The following is a 19294-nucleotide window of genomic DNA, read 5'->3' as shown; positions in this document are numbered from 1 at the left end:
TCTCCTTCAGTCTGCCTAATATTTAACTCAGAAGATCTTTCTGACTCCTTTTTCCCCTGCCCTAGTCGTAACATCTTTGCTTTCTTGTAGAGATGCTGTGGTAGAGCTCTATAAACACAGATATTACATTTTTCAGACTTCTTAAGGGGTGAAGAAGTGAGTCCACGAGTAGCTGTCAGACGCTGCTCTGTGACCTTGTGACCCAGAACAGTTACAGCTGATTGCTGCAGAGTGTGTTTGGAAATCATTGTGATCACTTTTTCTGATCACTGTAGATGTGTGTTGTGAAACTGTTCCTCAAGCCACTTTTGCTGTTGCCTGTGTTGCAGGCAGTGTCACTGCATTTTTATCAGAATCCTGTGCAGATTGTCTGTGTTGGCAGATGTTCTCTTCCATTCTCAATATAATTCTGTTCTCTGCATGGATATATTTCATTTTAAATAATCTGGACTGTTAACATTATCAGCTCTGATACATGTTTGCAGTTTGGGATTGAAAGGACTGAACAGCTTTTTGTTTTCCTATTTCTCTTTTTCCTGGTATGTTGAAATACCCATTCTAAGTTCTAGACACAGTAGAAAAAAAAATGCAAAATGTATAATTTGTGTTGAAGATTTCTTGTGACCTTGTCAATCCCTCTTTAACCCATTTAAAATCCTTTTGAAAGCAGCATTGAGATACAAAATCACAGTGGTCAGTGTTGCTCTTATGAGCAACTGCTTTTATTCTTGCTTAGCCCCTTTTCACCCTCCTGCCCTAATAACATTCCTTAAAAATTAGAAGGAATAACAAAAGTTAGAAGGAATCAATTCCTCAGCATGAAGGCAAGGTGAGAAAGTTTGGAGGTGAGGAGGTCCCTCTGGTGAGCGTGGAACAGGAGCTTCCTGCTCCACTCGAGGTGTCCTGCTGGGCAGGTCGCTGAGGTGTCCCCAGAGCCCGGGGTGCAGCTGCCCCAGGTGTGCTGTGTGGCCCAGGTGTGCTGTGTGGCCACCAGCACTGAGTTTCCCCGCTGTCCCCAGGCCAGCATCCGAGTACTCGAGCCCGGGCAGGCCCCTGAGCTGCTTGGTGGACGAGAACACTCCCATCAGCGGCACCAACGGCGCGTCCTGCGGGCAGGCGGCGGATCCGCGGCTGGCCGAGAGGAGGGTCCGCTCCCAGAGGCACAGGAACTACATGAGCAGGACACACCTGCACACTCCTCCCGACCTGCCTGAAGGATACGGTATGGAAATCAAAGGGGGTTGCTTGTGGGGGGGTCTCGGGAAACCGGGAAAATGGGTTGTGTCTTCACGCGTGGGAGGTATTTTCGTTCCTTAGTTGAAGGAAATCAGTTTTTGTGAATCTTCGTGCTGCATTTTTTGTTCTTACGTTTATTAATTTGTCTTGATTTCGCAGAGCAAAGGACAACTCAGCAAGGTCAGGTCTATTTTCTGCATACTCAAACTGGTGTCAGCACGTGGCACGATCCAAGAGTACCTAGGTAAGAAATTATGGGAGTACCTTTAATATTTCAAATCAAAATCATTTAAGCAGTGCTCTCATCCAAGTTTTCTCTGGCTAATATTTCTGATTCTTGGCCCCTAATACATTATTTTAACACATCATTCATCAGAACAAATGAGTCTGTCTTCCCCAGTTCTTCAAGTTGGTATTGTAATGAAAAAATGGAAAACTAGGAAATAAATTACAGTAGTGTTTTGGAAACTGGAACAGTTCACTGATTCTAGATTTTGCATATGAATTAGAGCCAAGTCCAGATTTTAGTACTCTGCAACATAATGAAACAGTAGAATCTGAACACTTCCAAAAGAAGTTCCATCAAGATACTTCGGTGAAAACTGGGTTGGATTGAACAGTCAAACTGCTTTTCCTGTGGAATTATCTCAATACTTGGAAAAAACCAAATCCTAAGTATTTTAAATTCTGTGTCCTTATTTACACAATATACATGTACATACTGTTCATGAAAGTACATGTGATTATTGCTGTTGTGTTTGAAAGGAAAGGATGATAGTGGAAATTATTGGTAGCTTCTGATTGTCCTTTAAATAACTAAGAAATCCTGTTGTAAACACTTGCCTCCTAAAGTCCAGGAATGGTGGTGTGAGATTTGTGTGGTTTGAAATTGAATTTTGTTACTGTTTTTCTGTTGGAAGATTGTACCTTGCTTTGATGCAGCTTTGATGCACTGCCTGCAGAGCCGAGGCTGCAGCTGTGTAGGAAGTCAGTGACTTGTGTATTATGCAAAACTAGGCTCTAAAAAAAAAATCATATGAAGATCTAATCCTTAAGTTTGGGGTGTGATAGTTCTGTGTGCGATCTAAGTCAGCACTGCCCTGAGGTGTGGCAGCACAAACAGCAGGAGTGTCTCTGAGAACAAGAATTGTTTGCATGAGGATAGAATTGATGTCATTTCTAAGGAATATTGTATTTTTGAGGCTAATAGCCACAGTCATGTAGCCAGCAAAAGTAATCCCTGCAGTACAGCAGCAGTGTGTTCCTGGGGAATAGCAGCAGTTCAGTCCCAGAGCTTGTTTCCATGTTTCCATAAGTGGCTCCTCAAGTCTTTGGAATCCCTGCAGACTGCACCTTTTAAGGCATTCTGTCCCTTGGCTCTTCCCTCCCTCAGCTCCTATGATTTTGGGAGAGATGAGCACCTTTGGGAAGAGCTGCACTGGACAGTGTGAGGGGTCTCAGGTGTGAATTGCATCCATGAATAATCAGTGTATATTTTTGGAGACCAGCATTTGTTTTCAGTGAGGCTCTGGAATGAATTTACATCTTCCTAATTTTAGCAGAATTTTTCTTGAGATCCTGTTGAGCCACCTCTGCATTGCTCAGGGCAGAGCTGAGTCATTGTTCATCTACTCCTTGATTTGAAATAGTTGGTTAGAGCTGTTTGCTCCCCACAAGCTCATGGGGTTCTGGGGCAAAGCAGCCAGTGCCATACACATCCCATGTGTAATTCTTCGTGGAAAGTCTAACTTTTCAGAAATACAGTTTTGTTTTGTACGAGTTTCTAAAGTGTGATTCACAGCTCCTTACGTGACTAATGTTGTTTTAAAAAATGTTTTCTGTCAGAATTGGTGCAGAACTGCAATTCCATTTTGACAAATATGGCAATGGTCTTTATTTTTGTTTGAAGCCTTTATTAAGTTAACAGCTGAAGTTAGTTTGTAACATGAGGGCTATTTGATAAGAACTTTTTTCCCCACGGCATGTGTTGTGGGGCGTGTGCTTTTGCTGTGGTGGGCTTGTACCTTGGGAGCAGAGATTCCAGCTGAACAGATCAGGTTTCTGAAACAATACATTTTCTGAGACTTCATGGAATTGTTCTGTTACATTTACGCTTGTTTGGCTCGGAGGCCAATTGCTGAGGTATTTTTCATTTTATATTTGTTTTCACAGGGATCTTAGCAACATCAATTGTGAAGAGCTTGGTCCACTGCCTCCTGGATGGGAGATCCGAAATACAGCAACAGGCAGGGTTTATTTTGTTGACCATAACAACAGAACGACGCAGTTCACGGACCCGCGGCTCTCTGCGAACCTGCACTTGGTGCTCAAGTGAGTCTGGAGCCTGGCTTTGGATCGGGATGCACTCCTCCGTTCTGGGAGGCTCTAAGGAGTAGCTCTTTGACACAGCACCAACTTACTCTGCTGCACGGCAAAGATGAGCTTGAAAAAAGTCTGCAGGAGCATTTAGGCAGGAATGTGGCTGTTGTGATGCACAGGGGGAGGGAAGCAAGCGCTGTCTGGTGGGAAAGATTGGCCCATAGATTATTTTTTTTAACCCTAACAGCAAGAGAGACACTTTGTTTTCTTTATATTTCATTCTATTTTCAGTTATGAAGAACTTGTTTTAAAATAAGAAGTTACTTGTGAGCCAGTGGTGTGAAATACTGATGAGTTAGGAAAGGGTGCACAAGTGCCCAGCTCTTCTCCTGCAGTAAAGGAGAAATAACTCAGCTCCTGCCTTCAGTTTTAGTGTAGGACTAGTTGATATGTTCTCAAAATAAGGCCCCAATAATTTAACTCTGTTATCTTACAAAAAGGATAAAATAGGAACCACATTTTTTGTGCCTTCGTGTTTTGATATAATAATTTCATCTCACAGTTTTAAAATGAGAAGAGGAAACTTAAAAGAATTCTGGCTCGTGTTTTATTCCCTAGGCACTCATTACACACTGGGGATTTTCTACTAAAAATGGAAACCAAAAAGCAAACAAATATTTCTTTTTCTCTCTTATATTTTTTTTCTCTCAGACGGCTTGTCCGCGGTACTTGGGAGTTTGATTCTATTGTTTCTCCTGCTAATACCTTTTAATACTCTTGGGAAACACCTGTAAAGTATTGAGTAGGTGTTAAGTGGAAGAAACAATGAAGAGTTGGTTAGATGGAAGGCCAGGCAGCCCTGGGTGAGGAGTCAGTAGGAGGAATAGTCCTGAAAGGAAGTGAATCATTGGGAAGAAAAGCTGAAGGGAAGAATAAAGGGAACAAGCACCGAAAAGACAAAGCTGAGGAATGGAAAGTCGTATCCGGGAGACAGCATGTCTTTTATACATTACACAAAAGCTGTCTAGCCTCTACCCAATATACACTTGAACTTCACACCCCGAGAGAGAGGAGCCTAAATACAGAAAATATGTATTTTGTTTACAGAAATCATTGGTTTTATATGTGTATGTTGCAGGACTTTAGTAAGCTGCCATCATCCAGGTATTTCAGGTGCTTTTTTTTTTTTTTAGTTTAAAACAAATCAGTACTCATTTTAGCTGAATTGAAATTGGTGGTTTGAAAATAAAATGATCTTGAAAAAAAAAGATCTTGAAAAAAAAGATCTTGAAAAAATCGGCAGTGAAGGAGCATGTTCATGTTTGAAACACAGAAAAGTTCCTAAAATCAATTCAGATTTAGGTATTTTACTTCAAGAAAAACTTCAAACCCTCTTAGCCACAGCAGTGCAATTCTGAAACTGTAGAAAAATCAGTGAACTGGGCTGTATTTGACAAACTGGCCTCCTCAGGTGGGTTTATTTTGAAATGGCAGAAAGGGCACAGTAGCCAATTCTACCTGGATTGTGGAGGACAGATAACAGAGCTACCTTTGTTAGCTGGAAAATCCAATTTGACTTTTAATTTCCAGAATCACAGAACCATTTAGCATTTATTTGAACTTACAGTTTTCCTGCAGTGTGCTGAAGTTCTTCATTTGTCCATCTGTCTTTCATTAGGAAAGGATTTCAGAAACTCACCCAACAGTGTCATCAGCAAAGTCTGCTGCCTGATAAATAATTTTTGGTGTTTATTCTTTTATTACACCAAACAGGATGTGTGAAAGTTTCCCCTGCCTTGAGCCTGCCTCCTTATTTGTTCTTTAAAAAACAAACAAAAAAAGTAGTCTGCCTTAGGCCTGTCATTTTGTAAATTATCTAAGAAATAAGTTTAGACTTTGTGTGGGATGGGTGTGATAGAGTTTTAGGTTCAAAGGCATGAGAAAAAGTTTACTCTCAGTGATACTTTTTCTGTTGAGCTGAGTAAAACCATTTGTTCTTCCAGTTATGACATTGTAAGTTATGAAAATAATCAGACTGGTTACCCAGTTCTGTTCTGAAACATTGACCGAGAGTTTGTGATAATTTTGGTAAGTTATGGCACCTGAAAAGTATTTAGTTGAATCCTTAAAGCACTGTATGGAATCAAGCATAGTCACTCAGCTGTGAAAACAAACTGAGAAATGAGATGTAGTGACCTCAAGCACTGCAGGTTGTTTAGCTGATACTCCACTGATCATTTTCAGTCAAATCTGGAAGATGGCATTTTCTTTTTCCCTCCTAATACTTCCTTATTTTGGGAAGCACTGTGTGGAGAAAAGTAACAGTTTCATTTGATGTTAAAATCATGCTCATTTCAGAGATTACATTTCCTTTTAGAATGACCCTGTCCAGCTTTGTGCTTTGGGGAACTGTGACTTTTTACCCTTAAATGTGGTATGCAGGGGTGCTCACTTCAGTGTATAATTATGGCCTTCTCTGGTAGTCCTATACAAGGAATATTTTCACTTAGTCCTCCTTATGGAATTAGAAATTCCAGCTGATAGAATAAGGATTTAGCTTTAATATTGTATCAAGTAAATACAGTTTAAATGAGGTTCATATTTAAAACTAATCTCAAGTGAAAGCTACTATGCACATGGCACAAATGACATAGAGCCACAGAACCAGAGCCAGTGTGTGTCTAAATTATTACAACGATTTGTATTTTTGTGGGTGTCCCTGTGGAAAAGTCTGGAGGTAAATTTTGGTTGGCCGGGAGAGTTTTCTACTAGGCCTTGTTTCAAAACAGAAAATAGCCTGAAATTGTAAAATACATTTAAATAGTGTTTGGTTCCTTTTTTTTTTTCTTTTTTTTTTTTGATATTAAAAAAAAATAGCCTTCCACTGGAAAACATTCTAAATTGTATTGTTTCTTATTTATCCAGTAAATGTAGGGTATTCTCATGTGCTTCACAGAGAGAGGATATTCTTAGGCTTTAAAAATACAGTTTTTATCCTGTATTGCTTGGGAATGCCATACTAAAAAGCTATAAAAATATCCACTCACTGTGTACAAGAAACGACACAGAACATCTCTGCAACATGATCCATTTACTTTTCCTAGTAAGAAGTCAGATTTACAAAATCTCTTAGAATTGCTAGTAAAAATACTTGTTTATCTGTGCCAATTAGTTCTATGTGAACTCCCACATTCCTGTGGTCCAGACTAGGCCAGGTACAAGGGACAAGGTCCTTGCCAGGCTGCCAGTACAAACATCTTTTTGTAAGCTTACTCTTTTCCAGACAAGCCATTTAAAACAGACTATGGTATTGACTGTAGATTAGAGGCAGAGTGTTTGGCAGATCCCTGAATTTTAAAATGGAGGAAGGGAAAACACGTAAAGGAAATATGGAAATGGTCTCTGAGAAATTCAGTGTCAGCAGCTTAGTACTAAAATTGTATGGATAATACCTTATTGTATGTGCTGTAACCTTTTGCATACTTTGTAGAGTAGCACTAATAGAAATAACAAGCCCTAAAAACACCTGATAGTTGCCAAGAAAGACAGACCCATATGTCTTTAGTCAGGATAAAATCGCTCTGAATTTATTCTTTACTGGCCCCAGACGTTTTCAGCGTAATCACAGTAATAATCACAGTAAATTGAAAGCAGTTCAGGTAGGATGCCTGAAGGTTTAAGGAGAGAGCAGGGGCTGGATGAACGCTCTCTGAGGCAGCTGTGTGTGCTTGCAGCCGGCAGAACCAGCTCAAGGACCAGCAGCAGCAGCAGCAGCAGGTGGTGTCCCTGTGCCAGCTCCCGGACGAGGCCGAGTGCCTGACGGTGCCGCGCTACAAGCGGGACCTGGTGCAGAAGCTGAAGATCCTGCGGCAGGAGCTGTCCCAGCAGCAGCCTCAGGCTGGCCACTGTCGGATCGAGGTCTCCAGGGAGGAGATTTTTGAGGTAACTCGAGATTTTGACTCGTTTTTTAACGGGGGGGAAGGGGAGGGGCGTTGTTTGATTTTTGAGGTAACTGGAGATTTTGATTCGTTTCTTAACAGGGGGGGGAAGGGGAGGGGCGTTGTTTATAGCTGTGTAAAGGAGTTGTTCACTTAGATGGAAGCTCGGAGGCTGCAGTTAAAACTGGGATTTTGGCATTCCAGGGGGGATACCAGGACTGTGGTGAAGAGGAGGCACTCCAGGGGGATACCAGCACTGTGGGAAGAAAAGGCATTCCAGGGGGGTACCAGCACTGTCATGTAATTGACGTAGATGCATTTACCCTGTAGAGATGAACTAAATCAAGGAAAGCTTTCTCTGTGGCTGGAGATGTGCAGCCTGTGTCAGGAACTGGGGAAGGAGTCCAAGCACTTCATGTATCTGAAGATCCTGTCTCACTTCTTCCTTGTATTTGAGAGTTGATGAGTGTTTTAGAGGGGATGTTAAAAATTCAGCTCTATTATTAGTGATCTTTGATACAGTGTAACTTAAGTAAAACTACTACTGAATAGGATTCCTCTTCATAGTTTGGATTTCTTATCATCAATCTGAATTCTCTCTGCAGAATCAGACCAATTTTGCAGCTGTCAGGGCTTGTGAATGGCCAGAGATGCCCACAGTGGGGTCTCTGCATTCTGTTTGGGAATGTGATTCAGCAGAATCATTCTGTTGACTTGACTAAACACAGTGATAATTCATTGGTCTTTTCTGGAGAACAGTTTGTCCTTTTGAGGACTTTTCACCCATCCCACCCATCCCTGTTGCATTTTTACCCCACCCACAAACTTGATCTCCCCACTGTGTTGTCACGGTTTTTCCCGTGAAAAACAAGAAAGATTTGTGTTGGTCTTCCCTTTGGAGAGTCAGATCACTTTGTAAGCAACTGAAAGAAGGGAGGGAAAGCTATGAATTATGATGTTCAGTCCGTTATGTTGGGTCCCCACACCCCCACCTGCCTCCTCTGTCCTGTAGAGGCAGAGCTTGGGGCTGATACTGGATATAAATAAGAACCAGACTTTTCTTTTTTTCTCTAATTCCTTTGCATTTGTTCTGCCTTCCAACTTGCTTTCTGTGTTTCCTTGGTGAACACTTACTGACAGAGGAATAATCCTGTGGATTTACTGGGATGGCATTGCTGATTCCATTCTTAAGGTGCTTCTTGGAGGCTGGCACATGTGTTTTACCCAGAGTACAAGCTCCCCTCTTGGCTTTTCAGGCTGCAAAAACCAGGAGCCCTTATGGAAAACAAAAGGAGTTTACTGACACAATTTTTTTATAAGTTATGTGAGAATGAGGGAGAATGTTCTGATCACTGTTCACCCCTGGAAATTTAGTGGGAGGTGGTTCTTCTCATCTTCTCATCATTTTATTTGACAAGTGGAGAAAATGAAGAAACAATCTGTGATTTGAGAAACGAATGAAGATCAGGAAAATACTGTCCCCTTTAAGAGTGCTCCCTTTGGGCTAGAGTCTGAAACCCCCTTCACTTCAACACACAGCAGCAGCTCTTACTCTGTAAACAGCAGTTAATAAAGGGAAGTGTTGTGTGTTTACAGGAATCCTACAGGCAAGTCATGAAGATGAGGCCAAAAGATCTGTGGAAACGATTGATGATAAAATTTCGTGGGGAGGAGGGCCTTGATTATGGAGGAGTTGCCAGGTAAACAGTGACTCTGTCTTTCCCCTGCACCCACCCCTGCCAGCCTCCCCTGTGCTTTGAATCCTGAACCAGCCCAGCTTCTTTTATATTATTATTATTTATTTTTATTTCTGTAACAGATTAAATGTCAGAAGAACATATGGCTCTAGGTACTATTGTAAAAGAGAAACTGCAACAAAAAAAGAACTAATTTGTTGAAAATAAAATGCAAATTACACATCATGTCAAATATCTGTCACATGTGAAAGGTTTTGGTATCTATTGAAATTACCTATTTCTAATAGAAATAGACATTTCTAATAGAAATTAGACATTTTTCTTTGGTTAGTGAAGTTTGGGTATGTGAGAATATATGCCACTAAATACTTGGCTTTATGGCACAGTTTTAACCAAAAAATGTGCTTTATTGCAAACTGTCACTGCAGCTTGAAGCAAAGTGTTGCCACCAGCTGTTGGTGGGCAACTTCAGTCTGTCAATAGTGTGAGGTTATTTTTCCCTTATAAAAAATTACATGCACAATTCTCAGACCATTATTTACTGATTTGTGAATACATAATTAAAACTTGAATTAAATATATCCATTACCTGAAAGATGGTTTACATCAAAAGCTTTGATTCCAGCATCTTGCTATTCAATATCTTGACTTAGTGTGTAATGGATGTAGGAGAATCACAGTCAGAAACTCTCTTGGAAATGAGTAACATGAAGGAAAATCTTGGAAATCCATCAGCTGTCAGGTGTTGTGTGGTTACTGAGCAAGTAAAAATAATTCTGATTTCAGCCATATCCCAGCATGTTCAGAGATAGCTTCCTTCCCACTTATGTTTAATAGTAAAATTTAAACAATCAGATTATTTTGAAATGGTTCTCAGTGTAGGAATGCATTTGTCTGTAGAGTACCAATAAATGATTTTATTTTCTAGGGAGTGGCTGTACCTGTTGTCCCATGAAATGCTGAATCCATACTATGGGCTCTTCCAGTATTCCCGAGATGATATCTACACGCTGCAGATCAACCCTGACTCCGCCGTCAACCCGGTAGGGCTGGAGCCGTGTGCTGCAAATGAGTGTTTCTGACCAGGAGCAAACACTCACCTGGACAGGGCTCAACACTTAGGAGCCAAATTCTTACAGTTGGTACTGCTGGACACTGAATTTGCACAATTATATGATAGTTTCTTTTTTGCACTGATCAAACTTCTCAAGTGTGTTCTTAATTTTCTGTCAGATGTCAATTTATGATTCCTTTGGGAGAAATTCGGTTTGATTGTTACTTGTAAGACTCCTGGACTGGAAGTGAAATGCTCAGTGTGCCATGCATGAAAACAAAACCAAACCTGTACAAAGGGTGTGGGCTTGGGGTTTTCTTCTTTTCTGGGTGTTGAATTTTGTCTCATGCTCAGCAGTGGGGTCTTACTCAGCGGAATGGCCCTGTCTGTGCTCTGCTCCAGGAACACTTGTCCTATTTCCACTTCGTGGGCCGGATCATGGGGATGGCTGTGTTCCACGGGCACTACATTGACGGGGGCTTCACGTTGCCTTTCTACAAGCAGTTGCTTGGGAAGCCAATTACTTTGGATGACATGGAATTGGTGGACCCTGATCTCCATAACAGCTTAGTTTGGATACTGTATGTACTCTGTGGGCTACCTCAGGATTTTAGAATGCTGTCTCTGTTATGTGATAATGGTCCTAAATCCTGGAAATGAGGTGTATTTAGATCTCCTTCTCTGGCAGATTTAAGAAACATCTTTCACACAGTTCAGCTTCTTTAAGGCCAAAAATGCTCAAGCTACTCAAATTTTAGGGGGGAGGTGTGTGGAGTTAATATTAATTTATTAATTTTACCTATTATTAACAGTTACAAGTTATTAGAATATAACAGTGAAACTTCGATAAAGATTTTAAAATGTAACAGAGTAAAACTGTATGTTCACTTTCTGCATCCAGGCAGGGCTTTGAAATGCCACTGAAAAATGAAATTGTGCTTCTGTCAGATAGAACATGGCTGTCATATATTTGCAGAATATGTTTTCCCTCAGTCATTTGCTGCTTTCTTTGCACCAGTGAGAACGACATCACCGGGGTCCTGGACCACACGTTCTGTGTGGAGCACAACGCCTACGGGGAGATCATCCAGCACGAGCTGAAACCCAATGGCAAAAGCATCCCTGTGACAGAGGAGAACAAAAAGGAATATGTCAGGTACATCAGCAGCTTTTCCCAGGGCTCTTTTTCTGTTTCCTGTGACGAGGAGGAGCCATTTCTTGTTGAAGTAATTGTCAGTGTCGTGCTGTGGGGTTTTGCTGCGGGGCTGTGCAGTGCTCTGGTGTAATCCTGTCAGTGGGGCCGTGTTTTGGGGCTGGATAAATTGCAGGTTTATTGCATTTGAATTCATCCTCCACAAACCCAATTTGCACTTGCTCGCAGACTTTATGTGAACTGGCGGTTTTTACGAGGAATTGAAGCTCAGTTTCTGGCGCTCCAGAAGGGATTTAATGAAGTAATCCCACAACATCTGCTGAAGACATTTGATGAGAAGGAGTTAGAGGTCAGTGCACCAGTGTTGTGTTGTGTCAAGTGTAACGAGGCCCTCGGAGCCGCAGGAGCGCGGGGCTGTCCCGGCAGTCCTGGTGTGCTCTGGCTGGGATAGGGGCAGGGCAAGGGCTGAGCAGCTCAGGGGGCCCATGGCTGTGTGTGCCTCCCACGAGAGCTGTGGCTGTTCCTGCAGGTGATGGCTCACAGCAACTGCACAAGTGGCTGCAGCCCCTCCCTTGTAGCTCAAACCCCTCTGAGCCTTCTGAGGACCTGCAGTGACCTCGGGCGGTGTCACTGCTCCAGCAGAGTTCTCACAGGGCAGTTTCCTCATGTGAAATTCAGTGCTGCCAGGAGAACAGGCTGTCACTCCCTCCCAGCCCTTAGTGCACTGCCCTGAATGGTCTCAGGCACCTGGGGTTTGGCAGAGTTCAGTTTTGCCAGACTCCATTGGCCCCATAAATCCAGCAGAAGGAAAGGTGCTGCCACGAACAAGTGTGCTACAGAATGTCAGGGTCAGCATCCAAACAATATCCTCTGAAGACAAAGCCACAGATCCCAAGCTCGCTTTAAACTGACATGTAATTGCAGTCTGTGGAGTTGAGGGCTTTGCCATGTAAAATGGCCACAGGTAAATCATTCACTTGTGCTTCTGATCCCTGGGCTGGAACATGGTGATTGTTCCTCCTTTATCCCAAATATTCTCACTCCCAGCAGTGAGCCAGCCATGCTGCTAGCCCAGAACCATTTTGCAGCTGTAGAATAAGAAAGAGGAAGGTCCAGTGTTCTTAGTCATAAAAATGTCTTCAGAATTATGATCACATCCTCGCTGAGCTTAACCCGATCCATTGTGGATCTCCCTTCAGGAGCACTGAAAGCTCAGTGTCAGGAAAGGCTGCTCTGTCCTTTGTCTGGTGTCACAGGAACAAGATTCCTTTTGGGGCTCCAGAGCTGGAGCAGCCAAAGTGCACCCTGGGCCACGCTCCTGAAAGAAATACTGAGGTCAAATGTGAATTATTTCTGCACTGTCATACAGGGGAAGAATCTGTGCTTCTGTTTAACGGACAGGTCGAGGCCCTTTTGTCTAAGCTTGAAATGGTTGCTTGGGTTCTTTTTCATTTGAATTGACACCATTTGAAAAATGGTTTGTGTACAGAGGTAAAATTTAAAAAACAAGAAAAATGTATTTCTGCATTGCTTAAGATGAGGGAGAAGTTATAATTTGCCTTTGATATAAAATCTGTCCATTTTTCACTATCATTTCTTCATAATTTGGCTCCAAACCCATTTTTATAGTGATCAGTGACGAAATAATATAATAAACCTATTTTAAATTTACAGCTCATCATTTGTGGACTGGGAAAAATCGATGTCAACGACTGGAAGGCAAATACCAGGTTAAAACACTGTACCCCTGACAGCAACATCGTGAAGTGGTTCTGGAAGGCTGTGGAGCTCTTCGACGAGGAGAGGAGGGCGCGGCTGCTGCAGTTCGTGACCGGCTCCTCCCGGGTGCCTCTGCAGGGCTTCAAGGCACTGCAAGGTAACAGGGATCAGCTGCCTGGGACTTCCAAAGAGCCACTCCAATGGTCTGATTGCAATCACGAGTAGCTCTTTGTGTGTGTTTGGCTGGTACCTTCTCGTGCAGGTGCAAATGGCTCTTCTATTTCATTTCTTCACTTCCTTCTCTAGCAGGAGGTTCTGATCAGCTCAGATCTTAGAGGGTTCCAGAAGCCAGGGTTTTAATTCCTAACTTTTACAAGCCCTCATCAGTTGCACAGCTCTGGGGGTTCCTTTAAACTGAAATTCAGCAACACAACTGAATCTCAGACTCTTATTTAACAGCAGAGTCCCCATGAGAAACACTGACCCTCTGAATTGTATTTTTAATGGCTGCTCAGACCAGGATTCCAGTTTTGCTCAGGTTGGGACATTTGTAGCCCTGTGTGGCATCTTCAATGCAGAGCAAGTCTAAACAATGGCTGTGCTGCAGTCTTTTTTCTTTAGCAGAGACATTAAAGGGATTTCTAGTGCTCAGATTAATTTAATAAAATTATAAGGAATTGACACTGTGACGCTGTGGGATTTCAGTGGAATTGGCCACTGTTCAAGACCTGTTATAAAACAGGGACAGGTACAGCTGTGTAAGTTTTGTGGTATAGGAGGGATGAGAGAAGAGAAACTAAAAACTGTTGGAATTATGCAGTACACTGTGTGAAAAAGCTGATTTCTTCTTCTTTATCAGTGCTTTTTCCTTACCTTTCCTTTAAGTAACTGCAGGGCTGTCTGGGTGGGCAAGGAGGGGTCTGTCCCACAGCCACTGGGACTTTGCAGTTTTTTCCTGCCTGTGTATGATTTCATCTTCCTTGGTGCAGAGCTTCTCTTTGTATATTAGTTGCCCTCTTCTTGTTGCAGTGCAACGAGGACATTTCATGTTATTCCTCACAGTAACAGAGATCTCCTCTGGATTTTCAGGTGCTGCAGGCCCACGACTCTTCACAATACACCAGATTGATGCCAGCACTAATAATTTGCCGAAAGCTCATACCTGGTAAGATTTTCTCAGTTCTGTGTTTGATCTGTACCTTAAAGGCCAATGTGCTGTCAGAGTATTTGGAGCGTTGGAGATTTTGGCTTTTATGACGTAATCCAAGCTGTCCTTAGGGAGCAGCAGAGGTGTGAAATCTGGAGATGGCTTTTGTTTAACGGAGCTGGGTGGCCTCCTTAAGCCTTGCTGGCACCATCTGCTGCCCAGTGAGGTGTGGCAGGCTGGCAGTGATGGCTGGGGAGCTGAAACCTTCTGTGCTTTCCCCCCAGCTTCAACAGGATCGACATTCCCGCCTACGAGAGCTACGAGAAGCTCTACGAGAAGCTGCTCACGGCCATCGAGGAGACCTGTGGCTTTGCTGTGGAATGACCCTCCCAGCCTCTCCCAGCCTCTATTTATACTCCTGTCAGCCAGAAAGCCCTTCCTTCCCTCAGCCAAGACTCAAGAAATGCTTGAAATACAGGAAACTTTCCCTTTTCTACACTAGGACATTGGGAGGGAAAGGACAACTTTTGGATTTTTTTTTTAAATTTTTAAAATTTTTTTATTTCAAGAAAATAGGTTCTGTGGTTCCTGCCACAGGATCATTCAGCTGCTATTAAAAACTAATATCTTGAACATACAGAATGCTGACTTTTCCTACATTTCAACAGTTAAGCAGTATTCTATACTTAAAGACTACTACTATTTTTGTAAGAGGTAATCTATTATATTTGCCTACCTGATTTCTATTCTCAGATACCAAGACACAACTTCAGCAGTCGGTACAAGTCACGTTTCAGCCTGTTTTAAATGTATGAGACTGAACAGCATCTATACCTGCTATTTTTGGAAAAAAATATTTTGGATTATTCTAACTTTGCATAAAATTGGCTGAAAGAACCATTAATCTTTTTAATGAAAGCCACTTACATGTTAACTGCATTTTCTTATAGTAAACCATTATATTCTGCAATGTAAATTCCAGGTAAATGTTGCCACAGGGGCTTTTTTTATATTTTTCAAACAGGAATTCCGAATATGTAATTTTGGGGTCCTATTTATATCACTTGTCAGATTCCTTCAGCAGAATTTCTAGTGAGTGACACAGACTATTTGGTACAGTCCTTGTGTTTACACGTGGAATAACCTTTTCTTAATGAACAGTAGATGTTTTGATTTTTTTTTTAAACAGCATTTTTCTAACAAGTCTGTCAAGAGTACTTTTTGTTGCTTTTGACCTTAAATTGAAACACTGCATTTTTCAGCTGTTGAAGCACTGATGGGCTTTGCCAGCAGAAGCCTGTCAGCAGTTTGTTCCAGAATCCATCCTGTCCAGTCAACCAAAGTTTGTTTGAATGCAGCCAAATCATATTCTGTACTTGTTGATGCTAAAGATTTATCAGGTAAAACATGTTGTAATCTCTGTCCAGCTGCTCATGACACGTGGGTTTAAGTTACAGCTAAGGAAAAATGGTGTATTGACTGAAATATGTGTAATGTGCTTTGGAAATGAGGTTGTAAGAGCACATAATTTATTGATTGTAGGGATGGAAGTAAGTATATATATGATTTATAGCATGGGTTGATCTCTTCAAAGGGGAATAAAATGCACTACCAGTAGAGGGAACTGAACTTTGGTGTTAGTTTGGAAATTCTCACTTGAGGTCTGTCTGATCTGCTCGTGGTGTGTGGATAAATCAGGCTGCTTCAGAGACAGTGCCCTTCTCCTCTCAGCCATGAGAATATTTGGAATAAGTAGCAGTTTTTTTCCAATCAGTGTTGTGTTTTTGTAACTTAGGTTACAATTAATCATCAAATCTGCACTATTTTTTCACTGCCAATGAGAAGAAAGTTGAAGGTATTGAAAATGCTAAAGGGATGGGATGTAACCAGCTGTTCCACGTTTGCAGTGTAAGTCACAGTGAACCAGCTCATTTGCTGTCTGTTCTGTGGAGCTTAAACTAAATTCTGCTCTGCCAAGTCTGACTGCCACAGTGAGTAAACTACTACTGGATGTTGTGTGTTAGAATAGTGGGCAAGGGAATACTTTTATAGAATTGTGGTGAGAATCTGGTGAGCCAAAGCCACATGTTGGTTTGATTATTTCTTTTGTACAGCTGTTGCTGGCAGGTTTGTTCCAAGGGACTTGTTTCCCTTTCTGGGCTGGCTGCAGGATGAGGCTACTTAGGGATGTAAACAGAAAGCCAGGAGACTTGCTGTGACAGCCAGGCTTGAAACACAGCAGAGCCTTTTCATTTCAGTGGACTCCTGCACTCCTGTTGAAGGGCTGCTACTTCTGCCTCCCTGCTGGGCTCCCCAGTTCAGGGCTGCCAGCTCACTGGAGCAGGGCAGCTGCCCCTGTGCCTGTGCAGCTCTGGGGAGCACAGCAGCTTCCTGCCCTGAGTTTGTCACTCAGAGTGCTGCCCGTGGCTGGGGCCAGCTCCAGCCCTGCCCAGGGCTGTCCCTGCTCAGCCCCTGCAGGGTCTGAGTGCTGGCAGTGACAATCGCAGGGCTTGTACACAGGCTCTTGGGACTGTTCACAGGGGACACTCCAGAACTGACAGAAGTGATTTTTTAAGGGTTTGGTTTTTTGTTTTACCCCCTGTGTTTGCCCAGCCTGTGGCCACAGCCTCCCTGGGCATGGAACATGGCAAATATAAAATCTGAGTGGTGGATTTATTGAATGGTTATGGTCACCTTGCTGTCACAAAAGCACCTTCGGGGAGGGAGGAGATGAGCTCTGCAGAACAGAGACCTGAGATCAGCTGATAATTGCATTCATTTTCACAGCAGCCTTAGCAGTACATCTGTTTTTCTACTAAACATTTTGGTATGGCATTGAGAATTTTTTTAAACTGCTACAGAAATTGTAAATTTAATATATTACAGGCAAAACTAGACAAATCTGCATTGAACTTTCCATAGTTAACAGATGAGGATGAATATACCAAGTATTTTGAGTGCCTTTCTACCTTCATAAAGACTGAGAGCTTTAACTAAAGCACCTCATCACCCAGTCAGATGTTTATATGAAAGTGGTAAAGGGTTGATTCCTTTCCAAAATTTTGTTTCAAGTACACGTCAGCTACTTTCCCCTCAAAAAGGTGCTAAGCCTAATATTGCATTGTAACCTTGGACTTTCACCCCATGATTAATGTGAATATTTATTTCAATGTGTCCCTCTTACTGGGTTTTACTTTATCCAGTCTTTAGTTGTTTTAGAGTTGTCACATCATGGTTTTATGCTGTTGCTTTTCATTATGAATGTTTAATTATGAACAGTGACTTTTGTAGATTTCAAATATACAGTTCACAGTTGAGTTTCAGAGGATTTAATTTCTCGGTGTAAAGAGTTTTGTAATGGTGCTTTGTACAGTATGTATTCTAATTTTTTTTTTTTTTTTGCACATAGGTTCAGTTTCCCTAAACTGATTTATTTGTACCAAATTTTTGTGTTGTACTAAAGTCCAGAGCACACAAGCTATTTTGAAATTCCTGTTCCACAACACTACATGTGTACTGAACTCCTGGCGTGTTTAAAAGGCTGCATTGATGGAAGTTCAAGCTTTGCTCCTCTGTCACAGCACCATCCTCCAGCTCGATGTAGCATCTTTTTAAACAGCACCACACAGTTAACAGGTGCCATTTGTTGTACTTTACACTATGTAGTAGGTTCCTGGCTCTACACATCCTCAGTTCTTTGTTTGTAGTTGTAATTAGTTTATACAAGTGTAATTACTCCACAAACTGACAGTTCTTAGTTTATCATTTCCATTGTATTTATTACAGAGTGTTTTAGCATTGGTATCATTGTATTTTCACCCAGCTGTTACATGAGCTTTAACAAAAAAAAAAATCTGTATAAAATGGTTTTTAAGTACTTAATGTATGTACCCATGCAGAAGTTGAGCAATAAATTGTATGCTGTTTGCACTGTCACAGCATCAATGGTTTTAAAAGTTTTAAGTTTTTCTTAATTAAATCTTTAAAATGTAACAATGTCATTTTCAAGTAACTTGACTTTGTTTCAGGAGAAAATACTTGAAACTTGGTGACTTCCTACATGCTGTTACCTACAGTGAGGAGTGTGCTGAATGTTCTATCAAACACAGCAGGTCTCACTTCTGGCTCCAGGTACTGGCATGGCTTGGCAAGGACTTTATCTCAGCACTGGTGAACAAATGAACAGACTCCTCTCAAAACTCAGCAAAGCTACACTATCTTCCTGGAGGGAAATAAAGGCAAATTTGGTCAAGACTTGCTAAAATTCATCAACTTAGGTGATAAATATTGTCCCTTAGAGGCCAGGCTTACAGCAACTCCCTGAAAAGGTTTGGCTAGGTCAGGGTTTTGTGTTTCTGGTTTTGTGGAGAGGTTTTGGTGTTTTTTGGGTCTGCATTTTTGCAGTGGTGTCTCATGCTGTAACAGCTGGCTAGTTTGTTTAATCTGTAAAAGAAGCTCCTTCAGACATTGGGAGCTTTTTTTCCTGATTAGCTTTTTTTTCAGTGAATGAGTGTGAATGCTCTGTGTGTTGTCAGTTCCATCAGAGACACCCCTTCATGCCAACCTTTAAATATTGTATGTACACTGCAGTTAAATCCAGCATTCCTGTATCACTTCTCACACAGCAATTTTAAAGAACTATTCTACTACCAAGATAAACTAAGAGTTGCACTTTTGTCAGGCAGAGGAGACTGTATCAGTAATGGACTTCATTAATATCAGCTTGGTTTTATGGAATTTCTCTCATCCCTCTGTGTTGGCACCTCCGCAGTGTTTGGCTGGTGAAACCTGCAGTTCCTGCTGGGCACTGCTCTGTTTATAGCTCTGATGGTGCAGTGCCTGCTGTCAGCTCCTGCTCTGCCTGGAAGCAGACCTTAGAGCCTGAAGTAAGGTAAAAACTGACTGGTGAAATATTTAATCATTCTTTAGTTCTGCTTCTGTCAGTGTGAGATGGAGTAATCAGGCTGCACCTGTGAGCATGGCCCTGTGGAAGAGTAGGAATGTTGTCCATAGCTCCTCCCCAGGGTTCAC

At 41.9% G+C, this 19294-nt stretch overlaps 1 protein-coding gene across 1 annotated transcript in view; it reads left to right on the top strand.

The window, feature by feature from the left end:
* Positions 1-18214, top strand: part of SMURF2 (SMAD specific E3 ubiquitin protein ligase 2) — a 59852-nt gene extending 41638 nt beyond the window's left edge. The window contains exons 8-19 of the mRNA XM_041409473.1: positions 1020-1222; positions 1396-1480; positions 3409-3567; positions 7290-7497; positions 9090-9193; positions 10119-10233; positions 10647-10825; positions 11263-11400; positions 11626-11746; positions 13072-13273; positions 14206-14281; positions 14548-18214. Of these exons, the coding sequence (XP_041265407.1) occupies positions 1020-1222; positions 1396-1480; positions 3409-3567; positions 7290-7497; positions 9090-9193; positions 10119-10233; positions 10647-10825; positions 11263-11400; positions 11626-11746; positions 13072-13273; positions 14206-14281; positions 14548-14647 (1690 nt within the window). The 3' untranslated portion in view covers positions 14648-18214. The remainder of the gene's footprint in view (positions 1-1019; positions 1223-1395; positions 1481-3408; positions 3568-7289; positions 7498-9089; positions 9194-10118; positions 10234-10646; positions 10826-11262; positions 11401-11625; positions 11747-13071; positions 13274-14205; positions 14282-14547) is intronic.
* Positions 18215-19294: the final 1080 nt, after the last annotated feature.

This window comes from Onychostruthus taczanowskii, unplaced genomic scaffold (assembly GCF_017590055.1).
Source record: "Onychostruthus taczanowskii isolate IOZ18803 unplaced genomic scaffold, ASM1759005v1 scaffold30, whole genome shotgun sequence".
NCBI lineage: Eukaryota > Metazoa > Chordata > Aves > Passeriformes > Passeridae > Onychostruthus > Onychostruthus taczanowskii.
Note: the sequence above shows the minus strand (reverse complement) of the source record. Positions and strands in the feature narration are given on the sequence as shown.